The sequence below is a fragment of the Hyla sarda genome, unplaced genomic scaffold (assembly GCF_029499605.1).
Source record: "Hyla sarda isolate aHylSar1 unplaced genomic scaffold, aHylSar1.hap1 scaffold_18, whole genome shotgun sequence".
Lineage (NCBI taxonomy): Eukaryota > Metazoa > Chordata > Amphibia > Anura > Hylidae > Hyla > Hyla sarda.
In genome coordinates this window covers 1,325,984-1,352,753 of record NW_026608445.1, presented here as the reverse complement: position 1 = coordinate 1,352,753, position 26,770 = coordinate 1,325,984, and the positions used below count along the sequence as shown (strand labels likewise).

Below are 26,770 nucleotides of genomic sequence, written 5' to 3'. Positions count from 1 at the left end.
AAGAGCAGTGAGACTATGGAACTCAATGCCACATAATGTTGTGATGTCTGACTCAATAAACAAGTTTGAGGGGGGCCTGGATGTTTTTCTGGAAAAATATGGATACTAAATTTAAGGGGATAGAACATTGATCCAGGGATTTATTTTGTTTAATATATTGGATATATTGGAGTCGCGAAGGAAATTTTAATGAGACAATTGTCATCAGCCTAATGTTTTTTTTAATTTTTTTTAACCTTCTTCTGGATCAACACAGCAGAGTTTTAGGCTGAACTTAAAGGACTTGATGGTCTTTTTTCAACCTTACAAACTATGCATGTAACTATGTAACAAAACAATGCAGGAGGCTTTGGAATAGAAACTAAAAAAACATTCTTATATAGAACTATGTCCTTTTAAAAAGTATTGATGATTTACATGTTTTTTTTTTTTTTTTTTTTTTTAGGATGGAATTGTCTATGCAAAATTAAATATGAATCATCTTAATAAATGTAAGAAACACCCTGTACAGTGAATTCCAATAAAAAAAATTGAATATGCACAAATTAATAAAATATTTTTTGTACAGGAAATATTTTTTATTACCGGGATGTAAATCTTTGTTTTTATTCTATCAATAAAATATCTAATTTTTAAGCTACCTAATTTGTAAGCTATCTAATTTTTATCTTTTTTTGCTGCCCTAATCACATTTAAGAGATTGTGTGGGGGCCCAAAATAAAGGGGAGTGACCAGGAGTAATCAGGAGATCAATTAAAAAATATATACTTCAGAAAACTGGAATAAATTCAAGCAGAAATCTATGAAAGCTCATAATTGGTGCAGATTTTAGGTTGTAGTGCACAGAGTCAAATTTATTAAGAGCCACATGCCCCTTTATAAATTGGAAGCAATTTATTCCAGAGCAGATTAATAAAAGGTTGGCATGTGAATGTACTCCCATGACTCATCCAGCTAATTATGAGGAGGATTTTACTGCATATGAGAAATGTTCTCACATGACTGATGACCTTGCCTTAAAGAGGTGCTAGAGTAACCCCAAGAAATTAGACTGCATTATCATTAAAAAGTATCTCATCATGATCTTGTTAAAGGGATACTCTGGTGCTTACACATCTTATCCCCTATCCAAAGGATAGGGGATAAGATGCCTGATCGCGGGAGTCCCACAGCTGGGGACGCCCGGGCTCATGCACGCGGCACCCCTTTTGTAATCAGTCCCCGGAGCGTGTTCGCTCTGGGTCTGATTACCGGCGACCGCAGGGCCGGCGGCGTGTGATGTCACGCCTCCGCCCCCGTGTGACGTCACGTTCCGCCCCTCAATGCAAGCCTACGGGAGGGGGCATGAATGGAGGGGCGTGGCGTCATAAGGGGGCATAGCCATGATGTCACGATCACGGCCTCTGAAAAAAATGTTCAGAACGCTGGAGCACCAGAGTACCCCTTTAATTTTAATAATGGAAGTAAATATCAGAAGATGGGCAGGATTATACAGTCAGGGTGTGTGTAATAGGTATACACATCCCTCAAGTACAACATTCACATACCTTGACTGTAAAACCCTACCCATAACCTGATATTTACTTCCATTATTAAAATTAAGTTCATGTTCTCTGACTGATTTCCTGAATTGTCAGACAAACTATGAACCCACATATATCTTGGGAATGGAAGGGCCTTTCATGAAACTGTAAAATGGTGTATGATCCAGGCACCCTAAGCTACTAAATGAATGAAATCTTAATTTATTGGGGTTAGTGTAAAGTGCTGTGTTTTGTGTTAAGCATGTCAGGAGATGTCTATGCTTTATTTGTCTATGTTTGACCAGCCCGTGGTTTGAGTGGAGCCTATTGCGGGTTTTGTTAGCCTGGCATCTATTGTGTTGAATTTATCTCATGATATATCGTGATTCTTGATAAAGTTTAACCTCTTCAGGATGCAGGGCGTATGGAATATGCCCTGCATTCTGAGTCCTTAAGGACGCAGGGCGTCAGGGCGGTTGGGAACCGGAGCCGGATGCCTGCTGAAATCGTTCAGCAGGTATCCCGGCATATCGCCCAGGGGGGTCATTATGCCCCCCCATGTCGGCAATGGCCGCAGATCGCTGGACAATTCAGCCCAGCAATCTGCGGCGATCCCGGGTCAATCGGGTCTCCAGTGACCCGGTGACCTGGAATTACTGGCTGGTCAGAGACGGCCCCGAACAGCCATAGCCAGCATGGGTGAGGTGGCACTGGTGCCACTTCACGATCGCCCTGATTCGACCAATTCGACCAATCAGGGCACCTGCTGCGGGTGTCACTCCCGCAACCCGCTCCGCCCCTCTTCCGGAGGACGTGAGCGGGTGCGGGAAGAAGACCCCGGGTGCTGGGGACCCCGATCCCCGGCGTCCCTGTTGGGATCGGGGCCCCAGGAGCGATGGCCGTGGCGAGGGACTGACCTGCAGCGGAGCAGCAGCAGGAGGTGAGTGACAGCCTCCTGCTGTTGCTTAGCAACAGCTCCCAGCATGCAAAAAGGGCATGCTGGGAGCTGTAGTTATGCAACAGCAGGAGGCAGACAACCACAACTCCCAGCATTCCCTTATGGGGATGCTGGGACTTATAGTTTTGCAACAGCTGGAGGCACATTTTTTCTAACTACAACTCCCAGCTTGCACAAACAGCTAAAGTGCATGATGGGAGTTGTAGTGGTGCATCTGCTGGTTGCATAACTACAACTCCCAACATGCCCGTTGGCTGTCGGTGACTGCTGAGAGTTCTAGTTTTGCAACAGCTGAAGGCACACTGGTTGTGAAACTCAGAGTTTTCTTTACCTAACTAAGTGTTTCACGACAGGTGTGCCTCCAGCTGTTGCAAACTACAACTCCCAGCATGCACCGTATATGCTGGGAGTTGTAGTTTTGCAACAGCTGGATGTTCCCCCCCTCCCCAATGTGAACGTACAGGGTACACTCACATGGGCGGAGGTTTACAGTAAGTATCCGGCTGCAAGTTTGAGCTGCGGCAAATTTTCTGCCACAGCTCAAACTGCCAGCGAGAAACTACTGTGAACCCCCGCCCATGCGACTGTACCCTAAAAACACTACACTAACACAAAATAAAATAAAAATTAAAAAACACTACATATACACATACTCCTACACAGCCCCCCTCCCCTCCCCAATAAAAATGAAAAACATCTGGTACGCCACTGTTTCCAAAAGGGAGCCTCCAGCTGTTGCAAAACAACTACTCCCAGTATTGCCGGACAGCCGTTGACTGTCCAAGCATGCTGGGAGTTTTACAACAGCTGGAGGCACCCTGTTTGGGAATCACTGGCGTAGAATACCCTATGTCCACCCCTATGCAATCCCTAATTTAGGCCTCAAATGGGCATGGCGCTCTCACTTTGGAGCCCTGTCGTATTTGAAGGCAGTTTAGGGTCACATATGGGGTATCGCCGTACTCGTGAAAAATTGTGTTACAAATTTTTGGGGGTATTTTCTGCTTTTACCCTTTTTAAAAATGTAAAATTTTTGGGAAAACAGGCATTTTAGGGAAAAATTTTTTTTTTTACATATGCAAAAATCCTGAAACACCTGTGGGGTATAAAGGTTCACTTGACCCCTTGTTACGTTCACCGAGGGGTCTAGTTTCCAAAATGGTATGCCATTTGTTTTTTTTATGTCCTGGCACCATAGGGGCTTCCTAAATGCAACATGCCCCCCGAGCAAAATTTGGTCTCAAAAAGCCAAATATGACTCCTTCTCTTCTGAGTATTGTAGTTCGCCCGTAGTGCACTTCAGGCCAACTTATGGGGTACCTCCATACTCAGAAGAGATGGGGTTACAAATTTTGGGGGGTATTTTCTGCTATTAACCCTTGCAAAAATGTGAAATTTGGGGGAAAACACATTTTTGTGAAATGTTTTTATTTTATTTTTTTACGTATGCAAAAGTCGTGAAACACCTGTGGGGTATTAAGGCTTACCTTATTCCTTGTTACGTTCCTCAAGGGATCTAGTTTCCAAAATGGTATGCCATGTGTTTTTTTTTTTGCTGTTCTGGCACCATAGGGGCTTCCTAAATGCAACATGCCCCCCAAAAACCATTTCAGAAAAACATACTCTCCAAAATCCCCTTGTCGCTCCTTCGCTTCTGAGCCCTCTACTGCGCCCACCGAACACTTTACATAGACGTATGAGGTATGTCCTTACTCGAGAGAAATTGGGCTACAAATATAAGTATACATTTTCTCCTTTTACCCCTTGTAAAAATTAAAAAATTGGGTCTACAAGAACATGCGAGTGTAAAAAATGAAGATTGTGAATTTTCTCCTTCACTTTGCTGCTATTCCTGTGAAACACCTAAAGGGTTAAAACACTGACTAAATGTCATTTTGAATACTTTGGGGGGTGTAGTTTTTATAATGGGGTAATTTGTGGGGTATTTCTAATATGAAGACCCTTCAAATCCACTTCAAACCTGAACTGGTCCCTGAAAAAAAGCGAGTTTCAAAATTTTGTGAAAAATTGGAAAATTGCTGATGAACTTTGAAGCCCTCTGGTGTCTTCCAAAAGTAAAAACACATTAATTTTATGATGCAAACATACAGTAGACATATTGGAAATGTGAATAAAAAAAAAATATTTGGAATATCCATTTTCCTTACAAGCAGAGAGCTTCAAAGTTAGAAAAATGCAAAATTTTCAAATTTTTCATCAAATTTTGGGATTTTTCCCCAAGAAAGGATGCAAGTTACCACAAAATTTTACCACTATGTTAAAGTAGAATATGTCACGAAAAAACACTCTCGGAATCAGAATGATAACTAAAAGCATCCCCGAGTTATTAATGTTTAAAGTGACAGTGGTCAGAATTGCAAAAAACGTCCGAGTCCTTAAGGTGAAAAAGGGCTAAGCCTTAAGGGGTTAAGGATATATAACTTGATTGACACATCTAGTCTAGCATGTCCCAATATTGAATTGATATTGTGAGAAATATCTGAAGTTTAACATATCTGTAAAGAAAATGCATGCCTAATTATAGCTTATAATAATGGCAGGGGCAATACAGCTGTGAATCTACAAAGCCATGGATAACACATGACAGTACTACTAATCTAGTCTAGAAGCTCCACCTCTTACTTTAATTGTTTATTAAAAACTCAGCATAAAATCTACTTTTTTTATCCACCTTTTTAATTTTATTTCTGATAAATAGATGCAAGAAAAAAAATATAATACAGGAATACCCCGACACAGTTAACCTTGTTTCCAGTATGAGTAACACAGGATGTTATGTTTATCTCAAGCAGAAACACTTAGAGAATCAACACCATTATATGGCCAGCATTCAGAGCAGTTCTGGTGCCTGTGGTTGTAGAACTTATATTTAGGCAGCAAAAGTCATGTTCTTGTTTGGTACTTTTTTTTTTTTCTTAACTTACGTTTTTTTCCACTTTAAGGTGGTCAGTGAGCTGCTTTAACCTCAGAGAATGGGCATGACACAGTATCCTGTTCACACTGAGATGAGAACCAAACTTGGGGCAGTTGCTAAACACAAACCAATAGACCTGATCTTCAAATAGAACGTCTATTTGTGTCTACTTATACACCATGGGATTTATACACATGATCAAGGCACTATAACTGAATTATAGGGAAAAAAATGGCATGCCATTGCTAAGGGCTCTGGGAAGGGCTTGGCCAGCACACCTCAATGACATGCACATTAGACATGAAGGCAATGCTGCAGTTTTTTAGCTGATCTGCAAATGCCCTTGCAAGTCCCCAATGTCTCCAACAGATGTCACCTGCGTAGCATGACAGTTGGTGCCCATGTTTTACTGTAGGATGTAGCTTGTTCACAATTCTTTAATGAGCATCCGGGGAAAAGGAAAGATGGGGCATACCCCAAGGATGAACTTAATGCAAACTTCAGAAGGGCCTGTACAAATCGTGCAGTGCCCACAAAGGAGTACTCAGAAAATTAACTCATCCCCTATGCACAGGATAGGTGATAAGTAGCTGACTGCTGGGGCCCCAGCGATCTCCAGGACAGGACCCCAGCACTCTCATTGAGGAGCGACTGGGACGGTGGCAAGGCATGTAGGCGGGATGACCCTGAATCATATGCAGCATGCAGCCTATAAGCATCCAGCCACCCCTGTGATTTCACAGCCCTATAATAATTGTGGCCAGTCACTTCAGCGTTTTGTTTCAGAGAGAGCGTTTCATTGCAGGGAGAGATAGAGCATTGTGTGCGTTCCACAGGAAAACAGCATTGCAGCAGCGATTCATCACAAGCCCAAATCACTGCAAAAAAGCACTGACAGATAGAAAAAGTACACTTTTGGGTGTAATACACAGCGACTCCACTGCTGCAGTGGGGTGCACAGCAACTCTAAAGCTTAAAGGGGACAATCAGGCAGAGCAGTAAACAATCTGCCATTAGTGCCTAATAGTAGTGTACTGGGCTCTACTACACAGCGATTCTGTACTGCTGCAGTTGGTTGTACAACAACTGTAAAGCTAACAGGGGCCAGTAAGGGTAAGCACGAAAAGCCATGGCCACCTTATTACAGTGCCTAATACAGGTTGCATAGCAGAGCTTATTGTCTCATAAGTGTAACCTGTATGTACATTGGTGGTGTACGTTTTTCAGTATTTTTTTCCTAAAAAAATAATTTGGCCTAGTAACTGTGAAAGGCCAGCCAAAGCTACACAATTGTTTCTGTAGCCTTATACAGTTTTAAGAGGATCGTATTGTCCAGCTCTCAAAATTATAAACTGCAGGTACAACTATGTGGTGTATGTTTTTTTTTTCCTGAAAAACTAATTAGGGCCTAGTTACTGTGAAAGGCCAACCAAAGCTACACCCTTATTCCTGTAGCCTTATACAGTATGTAGTGGAGCACATAGTCCTCCTCTCATAAGTGTAAACTGTAAATACACCTATGTGATGTCCTTTATATATTTTCCTGTTAAACTAATTTGGGCCTAGTTACTGTGAAAGGCCGCTCAAAGCTACACACTTGTTTCTATAGTCTAATACAGTTTCAAAAGTTAGTGGAGCATATTGTCCGCCTATGTAAGGCAGAGAAGTGCCAGAATGTGCACAAAGGAGTGGCAGAGGTCGCAGCAAACTAGGGGGCGAGTGTCAGCAGGAGTCGCAGCGAGAGGCCTGAGCTCCCGTTATCAGCTAGCAGTCGTGTCTCGACCAGCAACCCATCTGACGTCATTGATTAGTTAACACAGTCATCCACTTCATCACAAGTGACATCTGACACCCCCAGTCAACAGTCAATTGGTTCCTCAGACACAACCCTCAGTTTGCATAGCCCGGGAACAGTCGCTGTCCTCCCATTGCCTCTGTCCTATGCTGTTTCCTCCCCAACAGAAGTATTGTCTGCTGTGGGTTCAGCTCCACTATGAGTGGCTACTGTCCAGCAAAGAAATGGAGGAGACATCCGCCGCTTCCTCTGCTAGGCGGGCAAGTAATGATGAGGAGAGTGGCGTGGGAGGAGGTGTTGCAAGCTTTCACGCTCCTGAAGCAGACACTGTTGAGGAACCTGACAAGGACATCAATGACGTGCAGACGCAACTCGATGATGATGAAGCCAATCGCACTTGGGAGCAGGGTGCTGAAGGGGCTTCATCATCATTAGGAGAAGAGGGTTGCCAGTGAGGCAGCAGCTGAGCCAGCAAGATGGTAGCATGGTTCACAATTAGCATGGTGGAAGAAGTGGGAAGTCTGAAGCCAAATGTGCCTGAGGTATATCACCTGCTTCGCGGCAGCCTACCTACCCAGAAGGTAGTGGAACAGGGGTTCTTGGAGTTGGCGGCAGTAGCAGTCAATCAGTGCGGACTGTTGGGGGGAAAATCAGCTACTTGGCAGTGTGGCAGTTTTTCATCAAGCATCCGGAGGATGTTAACCTGGCCACATGCAAGATGTGTTGGCAAAAGGTGAAGCATAGCCAGGGTCCCATTGTTGGCACCATGGCCCTGGGTCAACATATGCAACGTCCCCATAAAGCGGCCTGGGAGAACCATTGCGCTGATGCTGTGGTCCAGACTGCTGCATCACCCAGTGGCATGCCGCTCCCTCTTTCAGCCAGCCAAGGATCCACCACCTCAGCCGAAGAGAGTTGTCTGTCATACTCATCTTCTGTCACTCCAGATGCTCCTCCTACTTCGAATAAGTCATTCCGCCAGCAATCCTTCGGCAAAGCCATGTCCAAGAGACAACAGTATGCGCCCACTCATCCAATGGCGCAGAAGCTGAATGTGCTCCTGACCAAGTTGCTGGTGCTGCAGTCCCTCCCTTTTCAAGTGGTGGACTCTGCACTTTTCAGAGAACTGATGGCTTGTGCCAAGCCGAGGTGGAGAGTCCCAAGCCGACATTTCTTTGAGAAAAAGGCAGTACCAGCCCTGCCATATTTTGTGGAACAGAAGGTGGGCCAGTCCATGAACCTGTCGGTGTGTATCAAAGTGCACAGCAGTGCCGATATGTGGCGCTTTAACTACGGTCAGGGACAATACTTGTCCTTTACAGTCTACTGGGTAAATTGTGGTTCCTGCACAGCCAAAACACCAACTTGGACAGGTCACGCCGCTTCCGCCTCCACACTCTCAGGCCGTTGGTCCTGTGACAGTGTGTGACTCCACCTCCTCATCCTCCACTGTGTCCCCAGCCTCCACTGCACGGACAAGTCTCAGTGCCCCTCCAGCATACCATGTGTGCAGTAAACGGCGGTGTCATGCTGTTCTTTACATGGTTTGCCTTGGCGAACTGAGTCACACAGGGGAGGAACTGCGAAAAGTCATTCATCAAGAAATCGAATCATGGCTTACTCTATGAAAACTGGAAATGGGAACCATGGTGATAGACAACGGGAAGAACATCTTGTCTGCACTGCGACATGAAAGCCTCAGCTATGCACCCTGCATGGCACCCGTGTTCAATCTGGTTGTCAAGCGGTTCCTGAAGTGTTCCCCCCATCTGCAAGACATCCTAACTATGGGAAGGAAACTTTGCAGGCACCTCATCCACTTGTATACTGCATTGCATACCCTCCTTGAGCTGCAGTTTGAGAACAGTATTACGTAACATAGTCTGATTTGCTACATTTCCACATGTTGGAATTCCAACCTCCATAAGTTGGACGGACTAAACGTACTGAGAAAAGCCATCACCGATTTCTTGATGATCCAAACGGATAGGGGGACTCCCATGTGTAACTTCAATGTAAACCAGTGGCAGCTCATATGTGATACCTGCCATTTGCTCAGGCCCTTTGAGGAAGCCACAAAATTAGCCAGTCGTCAGGATTACGGGATGAACAACGTCATTGCACTGCTTCATTTCCTACAACACGTGTTGGAAACAATGGCTGGTCAGGGCACTGGAGACGTGGCGCCTACATCTCACAGCCACATGAGCCCTGTGGGGGCTGAACTGGAGGAGCAGGAGGAGGGGGAGAAGAACAGTGGAGCACAATTTAGGTTTTGTGAAATGGGCGGTTTTTATAGTCATCTGACAGGAGAGGAGGAGCAGGAGCAGCCAGAGGAGCTAGAGGGTTATGAGGAAGATGAGACAGGGAACCCAGACACACGGTGGCAGTATGCAGTGGAGGTGGAGAAAGGGAGTCCCTCTGAGTCCCTTGCACAAATGGCACAATGCATGCTCACTTTTTTGCGTAGTAACTGCCAAATTGTCACCATTCGGCAGCGGGATGACTTCCTTTGTGAAGATATATCAGACTGACCTTTGACTGACCTTTGTGAAGATATATGAGGCATGGATCAGCCAGGATTTTCAACCATCAATGTGAATTCAAAAAGAGAAAACAGAGATGGTCGCACATCCACAATATGTATTTTGATCTACTTGCTTCTCAGCATAAATTCGAAAACTAACAGGTTGTAAGTAAACATTTTGATCAAAAAGTACAAGCCCACTCACCACGTCAAGGCCACCTATTTAGAGTGGGTCCCTAATGTCCCTAGCATAAAATGGCATAGCACTGGGCGACGACTGCCACCGCATCACATCAGTGCCCACAGGGGGAACGACCCACTGGCAGAGCAGTCCCAATGCCACTTAAACCAGTCCCAGGGCCACGCCTCCCCATAGACACGGTGCCATGGCAGCAATGGATGCCGCTCAGCACCACACCAGTGTGAACAAGGTGTAAAAGCTCAGTTACCATGTGCTCCCAGTCAGACTGGGAGGCTGCCAGAAAGGAAGGGGCCCTGCAGCTTCCTGCCAATTTATATAGGGCTGGACGAAGGGGGAGTGGTAGAGTGCAGACCAAGTAAAAACAAAAAAAAAAGGGGGGGGGGGGAGAGAAAACACAATGTGAATTCAAATAGAGAAAATAGATTTGGTCGCACATCCACAATTTGCATTTTGATCTACTTGCATCTCAGCATAAATTCAAAAAGTAACAGGTTGTCAGTATACATTTTGATCAAAAAGTACAAGCTCACCAATGCCTGCTGCATCACAGTAGATTGACCATGGTGCCACACCAACACTTCACAAATATGGATAGTGCAAAACATATTTAAGGTGCTGCTGCCCAGTTTCTCTGCATCAGACCACAAGTAAGTATGGAGGATAGGCATTAGATAAAACTTAACTTTTCTTAGGATAGAATATATGGACCCCATTTATTTTAAATCTAAGAAAAGGAAAGGTGTGCAAAAAACACACTGTGCCACCTACACCAACAAGTATTGATGTGATGCAAAGACCTCTAAAAGGTGAAAGGGAACAACGTATGGTCAATCGTAACCGGTGGGGTAAAAACTTCCCCTGTAAGGTCCTACTATCGCACAATTAATTCCCTTCTTGGCAATTGTTACTCACCCTAAAAAGGTTGGCCCCACACAGGAACCTCTCCCTATTTCCACCTACAAATACTGCCATTTCCCAGGGTTTTTAAGTGGAAATAGGAAAAGTTTCCTGTGTGGGGCCGCCTTTTTAGGGCGAGTAACACTTGCCAAGAAGGTAATTAATATGGCGAGAGTAGAGCCTTACAGAGGGAGTTTTTACCCCCCACCTGCTGCAATGGACAATACGCTGTTCCCTTCCACCTTTTTGAGGAAAGTGTTTCTTGTCTTAAAAAGGGTGGCCCAACACAGGAACCAATCCCTATTTCCACCTAAAAACCCTGGGAAATGGCAGTGTTTGTAGGGGGAAATAAGGAGAGGTTCCCATGTGGGTAAGACTTGCCAAGAAGGGAATTAATAATGCGAGAGTAGGGCCTTACAGGGGAAGTTTTTACCCCCACCCGTTACAATGGACCATACATTGTTCCTTTCCACCTTTTAGAGGTCTTTGCATCACATCAATACTTGGTGGTGTAGGTGTCACATGGTGTTTTTTGCACACCTTTCCTTTAGTTAAAAAATATAGATACATATTTTGGGTCCATATATTTTATCCTAAGAATATTATTAAAAGTTAAGTTTTACGTAATTATCAGAGTTGGGGTTATTTAGTTTAGAAAAAAGAAGGCTAAGGGGTGACCTAATAACTATGTATAAAAAATACCAGGCGACCGTACAAAGATCTCTCCCATGATCTATTCATACCCAGGACTGTATCTGTTACGCCGAGCGCTCCGGGTTCCCGCTCCTCCCCGGAGCGCTCGCTTCACCTCCTCCGCTGCAGCGCCCCGGTCACGTCCTCTGACCCGGGGCACTGCGATCCTGCTGCTAGCCGGGATGCGATTCGCGATGCGGGTAGCGCCCGCTCGCGATGCGCACCCCGGCTCTCCTACCTGACTCGCTCCCCGTCTGTTCTGTCCCGGCGCGCGCGGCCCCGCTCCCTAGGGCGCGCGCGCGCCGGGTCTCTGCGATTTAAAGGGCCACTGCGCCGCTGATTGGCGCAGTGGTTCCAATTAGAGTTATCACCTGTGCACTCCCTATATTACCTCACTTCCCTTGCACTCCCTTGCCGGATCTTGTTGCCTTAGTGCCAGTGAAAGCGTTCCTTGTGTGTCCCTTGCCAGTGTTTCCAGACCTTCTGCCGTTGCCCCTGACTACGATCCTTGCTGCCTGCCCCGACCTTCTGCTACGTCCGACCTTGCTTCTGCCTACTCCCTTGTACCGCGCCTATCTTCAGCAGCCAGAGAGGTGAGCCGTTGCTAGTGGATACGACCTGGTCACTACCGCCGCAGCAAGATCATCCCGCTTTGCGGCGGGCTCTGGTGAAAACCAGTAGTGGCTTAGAACCGGTCCACTAGCACGGTCCACGCCAATCCCTCTCTGGCACAGAGGGTCCACTACCTGCCAGCCGGCATCGTGACAGTAGATCCGGCCATGGATCCCGCTGAAGTTCCTCTGCCAGTTGTCGCTGACCTCACCACGGTGGTCGCCCAGCAGTCACAACAGATTGCGCAACAAGGCCAACAGCTGTCTCAACTGACCGTTATGCTACAACAGTTGCTACCACAGCTTCAGCAGTCATCTCCTCCGCCAGCTCCTGCACCTCCTCCGCAGCGAGTGGCCGCTCCTGGGATACGCTTATCCTTGCCGGATAAGTTTGATGGGGACTCTAAGTTTTGCCGTGGCTTCCTTTCCCAATGTTCCCTGCATCTGGAGATGATGTCGGACCTGTTTCCCACTGAAAGGTCTAAGGTGGCTTTCGTAGTCAGTCTTCTGTCCGGAAAAGCCCTGTCATGGGCCACACCGCTCTGGGACCGCAATGACCCCGTCACTGCCTCAGTACACTCCTTCTTCTCGGAAATCCGAAGTGTCTTTGAGGAACCTGCCCGAGCCTCTTCTGCTGAGACTGCCCTGTTGAACCTGGTCCAGGGTAATTCTTCCGTTGGCGAGTATGCCGTACAATTCCGTACACTTGCTTCAGAATTGTCCTGGAATAATGAGGCCCTCTGCGCGACCTTCAAAAAAGGCCTATCCAGCAACATTAAAGATGTTCTGGCCGCACGAGAAATTCCTGCTAATCTACATGAACTTATTCACCTAGCCACTCGCATTGACATGCGTTTTTCTGAAAGGCGTCAGGAACTCCGCCAAGATATGGACTCTGTTCGCACGAGGCGTTTCGTCTCCTCGGCTCCTCTCTCCTCTGGTCCCCTGCAATCTGTTCCTGTGCCTCCCGCCGTGGAGGCTATGCAGGTCGACCGGTCTCGCCTGACACCTCAAGAGAGGACACGACGCCGTATGGAGAACCTCTGCCTGTACTGTGCTAGTACCGAACACTTCCTGAGGGATTGTCCTATCCGTCCTCCCCGCCTGGAAAGACGTGCGCTGACTCCGCACAAAGGTGAGACAGTCCTTGATGTCTACTCTGCTTCTCCACGTCTTACTGTGCCTGTGCGGATGTCTGCTTCTGCCTTCTCCTTCTCTACAGTGGCCTTCTTGGACTCTGGTTCTGCAGGAAATTTTATTTTGGCCTCTCTCGTCAACAGGTTCAACATCCCAGTGACCAGTCTCGCCAGACCCCTCTACATCAATTGTGTAAATAATGAAAGATTGGACTGTACCATACGTTTCCGCACGGAGCCCCTTCTTATGAGCATCGGATCTCATCATGAGAGGATTGAACTTTTGGTCCTCCCCAATTGCACCTCGGAGGTTCTCCTTGGACTTCCCTGGCTTCAACTTCATTCCCCAACCCTGGATTGGTCCACTGGGGAGATCAAGAGTTGGGGGTCCTCTTGTTCCAAGAACTGTCTAAAACCGGTTCCCAGTAACCCTTGCCGTAACTCTGTGGTTCCTCCAGTAACCGGTCTCCCCAAGGCCTATATGGACTTCGCGGATGTTTTCTGCAAAAAACAAGCTGAGACTCTACCTCCTCACAGGCCTTATGATTGCCCTATCGACCTCCTCCCGGGTACTACTCCACCCCGGGGCAGAATTTATCCTCTCTCTGCCCCAGAGACTCTTGCCATGTCCGAATACGTCCAGGAGAATCTAAAAAGGGGCTTTATCCGTAAATCCTCCTCTCCTGCCGGAGCCGGATTTTTCTTTGTCTCCAAAAAAGATGGCTCCCTACGTCCTTGCATTGACTACCGCGGTCTTAATAAAATCACGGTTAAGAACCGCTACCCCTTACCCCTCATCTCTGAACTCTTTGATCGCCTCCAAGGTGCCCACATCTTCACTAAATTGGACTTAAGAGGCGCCTATAACCTCATCCGCATCAGAGAGGGGGACGAGTGGAAAACGGCATTTAACACCAGAGATGGACACTTTGAGTATCTGGTCATGCCCTTTGGACTGTGCAATGCCCCTGCCGTCTTCCAAGACTTTGTCAATGAAATTTTTCGTGATCTATTATACTCCTGTGTTGTGGTATATCTGGACGATATCCTAATTTTTTCTGCCAATCTAGAGGAACACCGCCGGCATGTCCGTATGGTTCTTCAGAGACTTCGTGACAACCAACTCTATGCCAAAATTGAGAAATGTCTGTTTGAATGCCAATCTCTTCCTTTTCTAGGATATTTGGTCTCTGGCCAGGGACTACAGATGGATCCAGACAAACTCTCTGCCGTCTTAAATTGGCCACGCCCCTCCGGACTCCGTGCTATCCAACGCTTTTTGGGGTTCGCCAATTATTACAGGCAATTTATTCCACATTTTTCTACCATTGTGGCTCCTATCGTGGCTTTAACCAAGAAAAATGCTGATCCCAAGTCCTGGCCTCCTCAAGCAGAAGACTCCTTTAAACAACTCAAGTCTGCCTTTTCTTCGGCTCCCGTGCTCTCCAGACCTGACCCTTCCAAACCCTTCCTATTGGAGGTTGATGCCTCCTCAGTAGGAGCTGGAGCTGTTCTTCTACAAAAAAATCCTTCCGGGCATGCTGTCACTTGTGGTTTTTTCTCTAGGACCTTCTCTCCAGCGGAGAGGAACTACTCCATCGGGGATCGAGAACTTCTAGCCATTAAATTAGCACTTGAGGAATGGAGGCATCTGCTGGAGGGATCAAGATTTCCTGTTATTATCTACACCGACCACAAGAACCTCTCCTACCTCCAGTCGGCCCAACGGCTGAATCCTCGCCAGGCCCGGTGGTCTCTGTTCTTTGCCCGATTTAATTTTGAGATTCACTTTCGTCCTGCCGATAAGAACATTAGAGCCGATGCTCTCTCTCGTTCCTCGGATGCCTCAGAAGTTGATCTCCCTCCGCAACACATCATTCCACCTGACTGCCTGATCTCCACTTCTCCTGCCTCCATCAGACAGACTCCTCCAGGAAAGACCTTTGTTTCTCCACGCCAACGCCTCGGAATCCTCAAATGGGGTCACTCCTCCCATCTCGCAGGTCATGCGGGCATCAAGAAATCTGTGCAACTCATCTCCCGCTTCTATTGGTGGCCAACTCTGGAGACGGATGTTGGGGACTTTGTGCGAGCCTGCACTATCTGTGCCCGGGATAAGACTCCTCGCCAGAAGCCCGCTGGTTTTCTTCATCCTCTGCCTGTCCCCGAACAGCCTTGGTCTCTTATTGGTATGGATTTTATTACTGATTTACCCCCTTCCCGTGGCAACACCGTTATTTGGGTGGTCGTTGATCGATTCTCCAAAATGGCACATTTCATTCCTCTTCCTGGTCTTCCTTCTGCGCCTCAGTTGGCTAAACAATTTTTTGTACACATTTTTCGTCTTCACGGGTTGCCTACGCAGATTGTCTCGGATAGAGGGGTCCAATTCGTGTCTAAATTCTGGAGAGCTCTCTGTAAACAACTCAAGATTAAATTAAATTTTTCCTCTGCATATCATCCCCAGTCCAATGGACAAGTAGAAAGAATTAACCAGATCCTGGGTGATTATTTGCGACATTTTGTTTCCTCCCGCCAGGATGACTGGGCAGATCTCCTTCCATGGGCCGAATTCTCGTATAACTTCAGGGTCTCTGAATCTTCCTCCAAATCCCCATTTTTCGTGGTGTACGGCCGTCACCCTCTTCCCCCCCTCCCTACCCCCTTGCCCTCTGGTCTGCCCGCTGTGGATGAAATTTCTCGTGACCTTTCCATTATATGGAGAGAGACCCAAAATTCTCTCTTACAGGCTTCTTCACGCATGAAGAGGTTCGCGGATAAGAAAAGAAGAGCTCCCCCCGTTTTTTCCCCTGGAGACAAGGTATGGCTCTCCGCTAAATATGTCCGCTTCCGTGTCCCTAGCTACAAGTTGGGACCACGCTATCTTGGTCCTTTCAAAATTCTGTGTCAAATTAATCCTGTCTCTTATAAACTTCTTCTTCCTCCTTCTCTTCGTATCCCTAATGCCTTTCACGTCTCTCTTCTCAAACCACTCATCCTCAACCGTTTTTCTCCCAAATCTGTTCCTCCCACTCCTGTTTCCGGCTCCTCGGACGTCTTCTCGGTCAAGGAGATTTTGGCTGCCAAAAAGGTCAGAGGAAAAAATTTTTTTTTAGTAGACTGGGAGGGTTGTGGTCCTGAAGAGAGATCCTGGGAACCTGAGGACAACATCCTTGACAAAAGTCTGCTCCTCAGGTTCTCAGGCTCCAAGAAGAGGGGGAGACCCAAGGGGGGGGGTACTGTTACGCCGAGCGCTCCGGGTTCCCGCTCCTCCCCGGAGCGCTCGCTTCACCTCCTCCGCTGCAGCGCCCCGGTCACGTCCTCTGACCCGGGGCACTGCGATCCTGCTGCTAGCCGGGATGCGATTCGCGATGCGGGTAGCGCCCGCTCGCGATGCGCACCCCGGCTCTCCTACCTGACTCGCTCCCCGTCTGTTCTGTCCCGGCGCGCGCGGCCCCGCTCCCTAGGGCGCGCGCACGCCGGGTCTCTGCGATTTAAAGGGCCACTGCGCCGCTGATTGGCGCAGTGGTTCCAATTAGAGTTATCACCTGTGCACTCCCTATATTACCTCACTTCCCTTGCACTCCCTTGCCGGATCTTGTTGCCTTAGTGCCAGTGAAAGCGTTCCTTGTGTGTCCCTTGCCAGTGTTTCCAGACCTTCTGCCGTTGCCCCTGACTACGATCCTTGCTGCCTGCCCCGACCTTCTGCTACGTCCGACCTTGCTTCTGCCTACTCCCTTGTACCGCGCCTATCTTCAGCAGCCAGAGAGGTGAGCCGTTGCTAGTGGATACGACCTGGTCACTACCGCCGCAGCAAGATCATCCCGCTTTGCGGCGGGCTCTGGTGAAAACCAGTAGTGGCTTAGAACCGGTCCACTAGCACGGTCCACGCCAATCCCTCTCTGGCACAGAGGGTCCACTACCTGCCAGCCGGCATCGTGACAGTATCTATAACAAGGGGCATTCTCTAAGTCTTGAGGAAAGAAGGTTTCTACACCAGCACAGAAGGGGGTTCTTTACTGTAAGAGCAGTGAGACTGTGGAATTCTCTGACAGAGGAGGTGGTCATGGTAAACTCTGTAAAAGAGTTCAAAAGGGGTCTGGATGCATTTTTGGAGAGTAATAACATTGCTGGTTATGTGTTCTAGATTTATAGGGACAGAACGTTGATCCAGGGATTCATTCTAACTGCTGTATTTGGAGTCGGGAAGGAATTTTTACCTCCAGTATGAGGGTTTTTTGCCTTCCTCTGGATCAACTCAGTAGGGACTCATAGGGATATAGGTTGAACTTGATGGGCTTTTCTTCAACCTTATGAACTATGTTACTATGTAATGCATATCCTCAAAACTCACTTGTCCACACTAACACTTTTACAAAAGAGAATGTTTTCTTCTGCCTACCTGCCTCAGCTACTATTCTGATCCTGCCACCCGCCTGATGCCACACATCTGATGTCAAGTTCTCCTTTTTTCACCCACTTTTGTCACTTGGTACTGGTATTGTCATCCACTGCACCACTCAACAAGTCACTTTCAGGACTCCTGATGCTGCTGCTACCTCCAGGCTGTCTCATTCTGCCACTATATGTTCTCCTCGTGCTGATGCGACCTCCAGGCTGTCTCATTCTGCCACCTTATGTTCCCCTCATGCTGATGCCAGCTCCAGGCTGTCTCATTCTGTCACCATGTGTTCTCCTCATGCTGATGCCAGCTCCAGGCTTTCTCATTCTGCCACTATATGTTCTCCTCATGCTGATGCCAGCTCCAAGCTGTCTCATACTGCCAACATACATTCTCCTCATGCTGCTGCCACCTCCAGGCTGTGTCATTCAGCTACTTTATGGTCTTCTCATGCTGCCGCCAATTCCAGGCTGTGTCATTAAGCCACTATATGGTCTCCTCATTCTGTCGCCAACTCCAGACTGTGTCATTAAGCCACTATATGGTCTCCTCATTCTGTCGCCAACTCCAGACTGTGTCATTAAGCCACTATATGGTCTCCTCATGCTGCCGCTAACTCCAGGCTATGTCATTCAGCAACTATATGCTGCCGCCAATTCCAGGCTGTGTCATTCAGCCAATATATGGTCTCCTCTTGCTGCCGCCAACTCCAGGGTGTGTGATTCAGCCAATAAACGGTCTCCTCTTGCTGCCACAAACTACAGGCTGTGTCATTCTGCCACTATATGGTCTCCTCATGCTGCCGTCACCTCCACGCTGGGTCATTCATCCACTATTTAGTCTCCTCATGCTGCCGCCAACTCCAGTCTGTGTCATTCAGCCACTATATGGTCTCCTCATGCTGCTGACACCTCCACGCTTTGTCATTCAGCCATTATATATGTTCTCCTCATGCTACTGCAAACTCCAGGCTGTGTCATTCAGCCACTATATGCTGACGCCAACTCCAGGCTGTGTTATTCAGTCACTATATGGTCTCCTCATGCTGTCGCAAACTCCAGGATGTGTCTTTCAGCCACTATATGGTCTCCTCATGCTGTCGCCAACTCCATGCTGTCATACAGCCACTGTATGGTCTCCTCATGCTGCCGCCACCTCCACTCTGTGTCATTCAGCCACTATATGGTCTCCTCATGCGGCCGCCACCTCCATGCTATGTCATTCAGCCACTATATTGTCTCCTCATACTGATGCAACCTCCATGCTCTGTCATTCTGCAGCTCTTCAATTCTAATAGCGATTTCTTTGATCTGCATGTCATACTGAATTACAGTATTATTTCACTAACTCAGCACACACTCTTTGTGTGTTACCGCAAGGCGATTTGCCACAAATAAATTCAGACAAAAATGAATTTTTTGGGAAAATTCAGCGATTTTTCTAAAATTCGCTCATCACTAATGGAAACGTATTATGCTGTGGTCACTATTATCAACGTTACCCCCCCCCCCCCCCACCTGCCTAACCTTTTTGTCCTATTAGTAGGTGGGCAATTCATCAAAATTACTATTCCTTTCAAAGTCTGGCAACTGGAAAAATATCTTTCAGTGTGTCGAAGGCATGTCTGGCAGTCAGCATTCTCTCGCAAAGAAGAAGAAGCCTCTGAGAGCATCAATATAGGACAGCTGTAGTCAAATCAGACGATACCTGTAATAATTTACACATCTGCCTGAGACACAACTGCATGCTGTTTTTTGCAGCAATCTGACCTTACTATCTGGGTGCATTATTTATTTTTTTACAGTAAGTACTTTTTCCAAAATAACATTTTTTATTTACCATGAAATTGTATTTTGTTCCATATAACATTTTTGAAAAATGTTTTATACAAAAACTAGCTATGTGCTCTGCATATTAACCTTATATATATTTTCTTTTGTATGATGTAGAGCATAAAAAAGGTGAGTGCATCACCACCCAGCAGTAACCAAGTAGATAACCTTGTTTGGTCATTTCCGTGAAAGCAGTTATATAAAATGATGTTCAATATAGTAGCTTTAGAAGAAATTTCTACCAGGGAACAGAAATGAATCTTATTTTCCTGCTCCTTCTGTTTTCTAAAGGTAAGAACTTTCCAGCCACAACACAACACCTTCTGACCTGCTGAAATGACTAAAAGCAGAAAAGTATAACTATTAATATCTTCTTTTCGCAATTTTTAATGTGAGTTAAGCTTATTTGGGCTTTGTTCACTTGGAATATTTTTTCCAAAATAGCATAAATACACTGCAGAATTCCCTTCAGAAATTTTCAGATTTTTGCAGAATGTTTTGACATTATTGACATCTATGAGATCAAATCCTCCAGGAAATTCCAACAGTACGTGGATGAGGTTTGTAAAATCGTTTCCACTTATTGTCCGGTAATAATCTGTGCAAAATCAAGTTCACCAAAAGATATTTTCCAAACCTTTTTTATTTTTTATTTTTATTTCTGTGGTTACAACAACACTATAATTTCGCCCTTTTTATTTAATAGTGAAGTCATAGTTAGAGGATATAGATACAGTTCAAAGAAATTAGAAAACAAGTACTAAAGCACATACAAATGTAAGGGCACAGTTGAGAGATAACAAGAGATTACTTCTTCAACCCTGTGGCAACATAACTTGTCAATGTTGTAGACGCATGTAGTTACATTCACAAAGGCCCCTAAAGGGTAAGATATGGGGGATTACTTTGGAGCAGCTTAAAATACCCTCATGTCCATTATGTAACATAGAGGGAATACTGGCCCACATTTATCATTGTCTTTAGACAGTTTTTTGTGTCTAAAAAAGGGGCAAAAAAGGCGCAAGCAGGGTTTTTTTGCACCTTTTTTTGCCCCTTTTTGTTTACACATTTCTGCTGATTTTGAGTTGCAATCCACTGATTTTGAGTTGCAATCCACTGATTTTGGCAATAGACATGATATGGAAGGGATTTATCATTGCCCCTTTTTGTAAAAAGGAGCAAAAAAAGGAACAAAGCCACTGAAAAGTCTCTAAAACTACACCAACCCAGACATGGTGTAGCTTTTTGAAGTATGTGTAGACAGAAATTTCAGAAAATGTGGACCTACACAAAATTTATCAAAGCTCTATTACCTTTTAATTAATTTGGTTCTCCTACACATTTTCAGCACACACAAAAAAAAAAGGTGTAAAAAAAATGCTTCACTTACACTACAATGAAAAATGTGGGCCACTGTTCTCACCCATATTACCTTTTTCTTCTGAAGAACCAGATCAAGGGCCCAAATAAAATCCTTACAAAAAAAAAAATTATGAAACAGAAAAATTTATATATTGCTGATTCATATAAATTTTAGGAACTATACAGACCAAATATTTTTACTTTTAATGTATTTTTCCTACTTAAAGTTGATTTTTGTAGCTGTAAAAAAATAAATAAAACAAAAAAAATCCTTTATATTTGTAAAAAGCTATTTCTTACAAATTCCTTTAAAAAATCTGCCATGCTTATTTTTTATTTTTTTTTAATAAATTTTGGCAGATTTTTTATTTATTCTTTTTTTTTAACCATTTTAGAGGGGAAAAACATGGTTAATTAATTTAACAATCATTTTAAAATTTGTTTTCCTTATGGTCAATCTTCAATAGACAATAATAAAACGTATTATGCTAATAAAATCTGACTTTTTTTTTTTACCAGACTTTTAGTCCCAATAACGCCATGTCAGCATGGCCTATGTCACAATATAGGATAATGCTGAATTAACCCCTTAAGGACTCAGGGTTTTTCCATTTTTGCACTTTCGTTTTTTCCTCCTTACCTTTTAAAAATCATAACCCTTTCAATTTTCAACCTAAAAATCCATATTATGGCTTATTTTTTGCGTCGCCAATTCTACTTTGCAGTGACATTAGTCATTTTACCCAAAAATGCACGGCGAAACGGGAAAAAAATCATTGTGCGACAAAATCGAAAAAAAACGCCATTTTATAACTTTTGGGGGCTTCCGTTTCTACGCAGTGCATATTTCGGTAAAAATGACACCTTATCATTATTCTGTAGGTCCATACGGTTAAAATGATACCCAACTTATATAGGTTTAATTTTGTCGCACTTCTGGAAAAAATCATAACTACATGCAGGAAAATTTATACGTTTAAAAATGTCATCTTCTGACCCCTATAACTTTTTTATTTTTCCACGTACAGGGCGGTATGAGTACTAATTTTTTGCGCCGGTATCTGAAGTTTTTATCGGTATGATTTTTGTTTTGATCAGACTTTTTGATCACTTTTTATTCATTTTTTTAATGGTATAAAAAGTGACCAAAATACGCTTTTTTGGACTTTTGAATTTTTTTGCGCGTACGCCATTGACCGTGCGGTTTAATTAATGATATATTTTTATAGTTCGGACATTTACGCACGCGGCAATACCACATTTGTTTATTTAACATGTTTATTTATTTATTTTTTTTACACTGTTTTATTTTTTTTATGGGAAAAGGGGGGTGATTCAAACTTTTATTAGGGAAGGGGTTAAATGACCTTTATTAACACTTTTTTTTTACATTTTTTTTGCAGTGTTATAGGTCCCATAGGGACCTATAACACTGCACACACTGATCTCCTATGTTGATCACTGGCGTGTATTAACACGCCTGTGATCAGCATTATCGGCGCTTGATGGCTCCTGCCTGGATCTCAGGCACGGAGCAGTCATTCGTCGATCGGACACCGAGGAGGCAGGTAAGGGCCCTCCCGATGTCCGATCAGCTGTTCGGGACGCCGCGATTTCACCGTGGCGGTCCCGAACATCCCGACTGAGCAGCCGGGATACTTTCAGTTTTACTTTAGAAGCGGCGGTCAGATTTGACCGCCGCTTTTAAAGGGTTAATAACGCACATCACCGCGATCGGCGATGTGTGGTATTAGCCGCGGGTCATGGCCGTTGATGAGCGCCGGGACCGAAGCGATATGATGCAGGATCGCGGCGCGATCCCGCTTCATATCGCGGGAGCCGGCGCAGGACGTAAATATACGTCCTGCGTCGTTAAGGGGTTAAAGGGGAACTCTGGTGGAATTTTTTTTTTTTTATAAACTGGTGCCAGAAAGTTGAACAGATTTGTAAATTACTTCTCTTAACCCCTTAAGGACCAGGCCATTTTACACCTTAAGGACCAGAGCATATTTTGCAAATCTGACCACTGTCACTTTAAACATTAATAACTCTGGAATGCTTTTAGTTATCATTCTGATTCCGAGATTGTTTTTTCGTGACATATTCTACTTTAACTTAGTGGTAAAATTTTATGGTAACTTGCATCCTATCTTGGTGAAAAATCCCGAAATTTGATGAAAAAAATTAAAATTTTGCATTTTTCTAACTTTGAAGCTCTCTGCTTGTAAGGGAAATGGATATTCAAAATACATTTTTTTGGGGTTCACATATACAATATGTCTACTTTATGTTTGCATCATAAAATTTATGAGTTTTTACTCTTGGAAAACACCAGAGGGCTTCAAAGTTCAGCAGCAATTTTAAAATTTTTCACAAAATTTTCAAACTCACTATTTTTCAGGGACCAGTTCAGTTTTGAAGTGGATTTGAAGGGTCTTCATATTAGAAATACCCCATAAAAGACCCCATTATAAAAACTGCTACCCCCAAAGTATTCAAAATGACATTCAGTAAGTGTATTAACCCTTGGTGTTTCACAGGAATAGCAGCAAAGTGAAGGAGAAAATTCAAAATCTTCATTTTTTACACTCGCATGTTCTTGTAGACCCAATTTTTGAATTTTTGCAAGTGGTAAAAAGGAGAAAATTTTTACTTGTATTTGAAACCAAATTTCTCTTGAGTAAGCACATACCTCATATGTCTATGTTAATTGTTCAGTGGGCACAGTAGAGGGCTCAGAAGGGAAGGAGCGACAAAAGGTTTTTGGGGGGCATGTCACCTTTAGGTTTTTACATTTTTAAAAAGGGTAATAGAAGAAAATACCCCCCAAAATTTGAAACCCAATTTCTCCCGATTCAGAAAACACCCCATATGGGGGTAAAAATTGCTCTACTTGTGCACTACATGTCTCAGAAGAGAAGGAGTCACATTTGGCTTTTTGAAAGCAAATTTTGCTCTGGGGGCATGCCGCATTTAGGAAGCCCCTATGGTGCCAGAACAGCAAAAAAAAAACACATGGCATACCATTTTGGAAACTAGACCCCTCGGGGAAAGTAACAAGGGGTAATGTGAACCTTAATACCCTACAGGTGTTTCCCGACTTTTGCATATGTGAAAAATTTTATTTTTTTTACCTAAAATGCTTGGTTTCCCAAAATTTTTACATTTTTAAAAAGGGTAATAGCAGAAAATACACCCCAAAATTTGAAGCCCAATTTCTCTCGATTCAGAAAACACCCCATATGGGGGTGAAAAGTGCTCTGCTGGCGCACTACAGGTCTCAGAAGAGAAGGAGTCACATTTGGCTTTTTGAAAGCAAATTTTTCTCGGGGGGCATGCCGCATTTAGGAAGCCCCTATGGTGCCAGGACAGCAAAAAAAAAAAACACATGGCATACCATTTTGGAAACTAGACCCCTTGGGGAACGTAACAAGGGGTTAAGTGAACCTTTATACCCCACAGGTGTTTCATGACTTTTCTATATGTAAAAAAAAAAAAAAATTTAACCTAAAATGCTTGTTTTCCCAAAAATCTTACATTTTAAAAAAAGGGTAAAAGCAGAAAATACCCCCCAAAATTTGTAACACAATTTCTCCCGAGTACGGCGATACTCCATATGTGGCCCTAAACTGTTGCCTTGAAATACGACAGGGCTCCAAAGTGAGAGCGCCATGCGCATTTGAGGCCTAAATTAGGGACTTGCATAAGGGTGGACATAGGGGTATTCTACGCCAGTGATTCCCAAACAGGGTGTCTCCAGCTGTTGTAAAACTCCCAGCATGCCTAGACAGTCAGTGGCTATCTGGCAATACTGGGAGTGGTTGTTTTGCAACAGCTGGAGGCTCCGTTCTGGAAACAGTGGCGTACCAGACGTTTTTCTTTTTTATTGGGGAGGGGAGGGGGGTTGTGTAGGGGTATGTGTATATGTAGTGTTTTTTACTTTTTATTTTTATTTTGTGTTAGTGTAGTGTAGTGTTTTTAGGGTACAGTCACATGGGCGGGGGTTCACAGTAGTTTCTCGCTGGCAGCTTGAGCTGCGGCAGAAAATTTTCCGCAGCTCAAACTTGCAGCCGGATACTTACTGTAAACCTTCGCCCATGTGAGTGTACCCTGTACGTTCACATTGGGGGGGGGGGGGGTAACATCCAGCTGTTGCAAAACTACAACTCCCAGCATGTACGGTCTATCAGTGCATGCTGAGAGTTGTAGTTTTGCAACCGCTGGAGGCTCCGTTTTGGAAACAGTGACGTACCAGACGTTTTTCATTTTTATTGGGGAGGGGGGGCTGTGTAGGGGTATGTGCATATGTAGTGATTTTTACTTTTTATTTTATTTTGTGTTAGTTTAGTGTAGTGTTTTTAGGGTACAGTCGCACGGGCGGGGGTTCACAGTAGTTTCTCGCTGGCAGTTTGAGCTGCGGCAGAAAATTTGCCGCAGCTCAAACTTGCAGCCGGATACTTACTGTAATTCTCCGCCCATGTGAGTGTACCCTGTACGTTCACATTGGGGGGGGGGGGGGGGGAGAAACATCCAGCTGTTGCAAAACTACAACTCCCAGCATGTACGGTCTATCAGTGCATGCTGGGAGTTGTAGTTTTGCAACAGCTGGAGGCACACAGGTTGTGAAACACAGAGTTTGGTAACAAACTCAGTGTTTTGCAATCAGTGTGCCTTCAGCTGTTACAAAAGCTACAACCCCCAGCATGTACGGACAACGGAAGGGCATGCTGGGTCTTGTAGTTATGCAACATCCGGAGGCATACTACTTTGTCTGGGGATGCTGGGGATTGTAGTTATGCAACAGCTGGAGACACACTGGTTTGCTACTTAATTCAGTGTGCCTTCAGCTGTTGCAAAACTACAACTCTCAGCAGTCACCGACAGCCAACGGGCATGCTGGGAGTTGCAGTTATGCAACCACCAGATGCACCACTATAACTCCCAGCATGCACTTTAGCTGATTGTGCAAGCTGGGAGTTGTAGTTATACAACAGCTGAAGGTACACTTTTCCATAGAAAAATGTGCCTCCAGCTGTTGCAAAATTACAAGTCCCAGCATGTCCATAAGGGCATGCTGGGAGTTGTGGTGGTCTGCCTCCTGCTGTTGCATAACTACAGCTCCCAGCATGCCCTTTTTGCATGCTGGGAGCTGTTGCTAAGCCATATATATAGAAATAGACATAGACTGGGAATTGCACTTAAAAAGTTATTTATCTCCAAATTCATCCATGTACAAAACAGTAGAGAGATATACAGAACATAATCACCCGGTGCTCAATAGACTGCTCAGAGGTAATTCCACTCGGTGTCTTCAGAACCTTCCATCCCAGACTTGCTGCTTGCTGGATGGTGTGTTCCTGGCCATGGGGACGCTAATTCTGAGGGGGGGTGAAAACGCTCGCTGGCATGCGAGCTGCTGGACGTTTCAGGAGTCTCCTCCCTTTTACATTTATACAGGTACGTTCTCTCGCGAGAATTCATTTCTACATACAAAATATAGAATAATTAAAAACAGGATTCTGATCGGACAGTATTTATAGAAAGACATTAAAATTACAGCTTTCATTAATTCCCTTAGGTGCTAGGGAATCGAGACAGTGTATCCAAAAGACTTCTCTTTGGTTTAATTTTTTCTTTATCTGTTCACTATTCATACCCTCTATTTCTTCCAGTATTAACCATTTTAACTCACTTATCTGATGCCCATTGGTGACGAAATGTCTAGCCAGACTCGTTTCCCCCAATTTCTCTCGACTATAATCTTCGGATACACTATCTCCACTCTCTGTTTTCTTCTTAAACAGCCTGATGGAGCTTCTATGTTCATTTAGTCTAATTTTCATTGCACGAACTGTCTGTCCCACGTATGCCATTCCACATGGACATTTTAACATATA

General features: G+C 44.9%; 1 protein-coding gene across 1 annotated transcript in view; it reads left to right on the top strand.

Moving 5' to 3' along the window:
- Positions 1–19,726: 19,726 nt before the first annotated feature.
- LOC130313958 (uncharacterized) overlaps positions 19,727–26,770 on the top strand; it is a 62,819-nt gene continuing 55,775 nt past the window's right edge. The window contains exon 1 of the mRNA XM_056552684.1: positions 19,727–19,802. Within this exon, the coding sequence (XP_056408659.1) occupies positions 19,766–19,802 (37 nt within the window). The 5' untranslated portion in view covers positions 19,727–19,765. The remainder of the gene's footprint in view (positions 19,803–26,770) is intronic.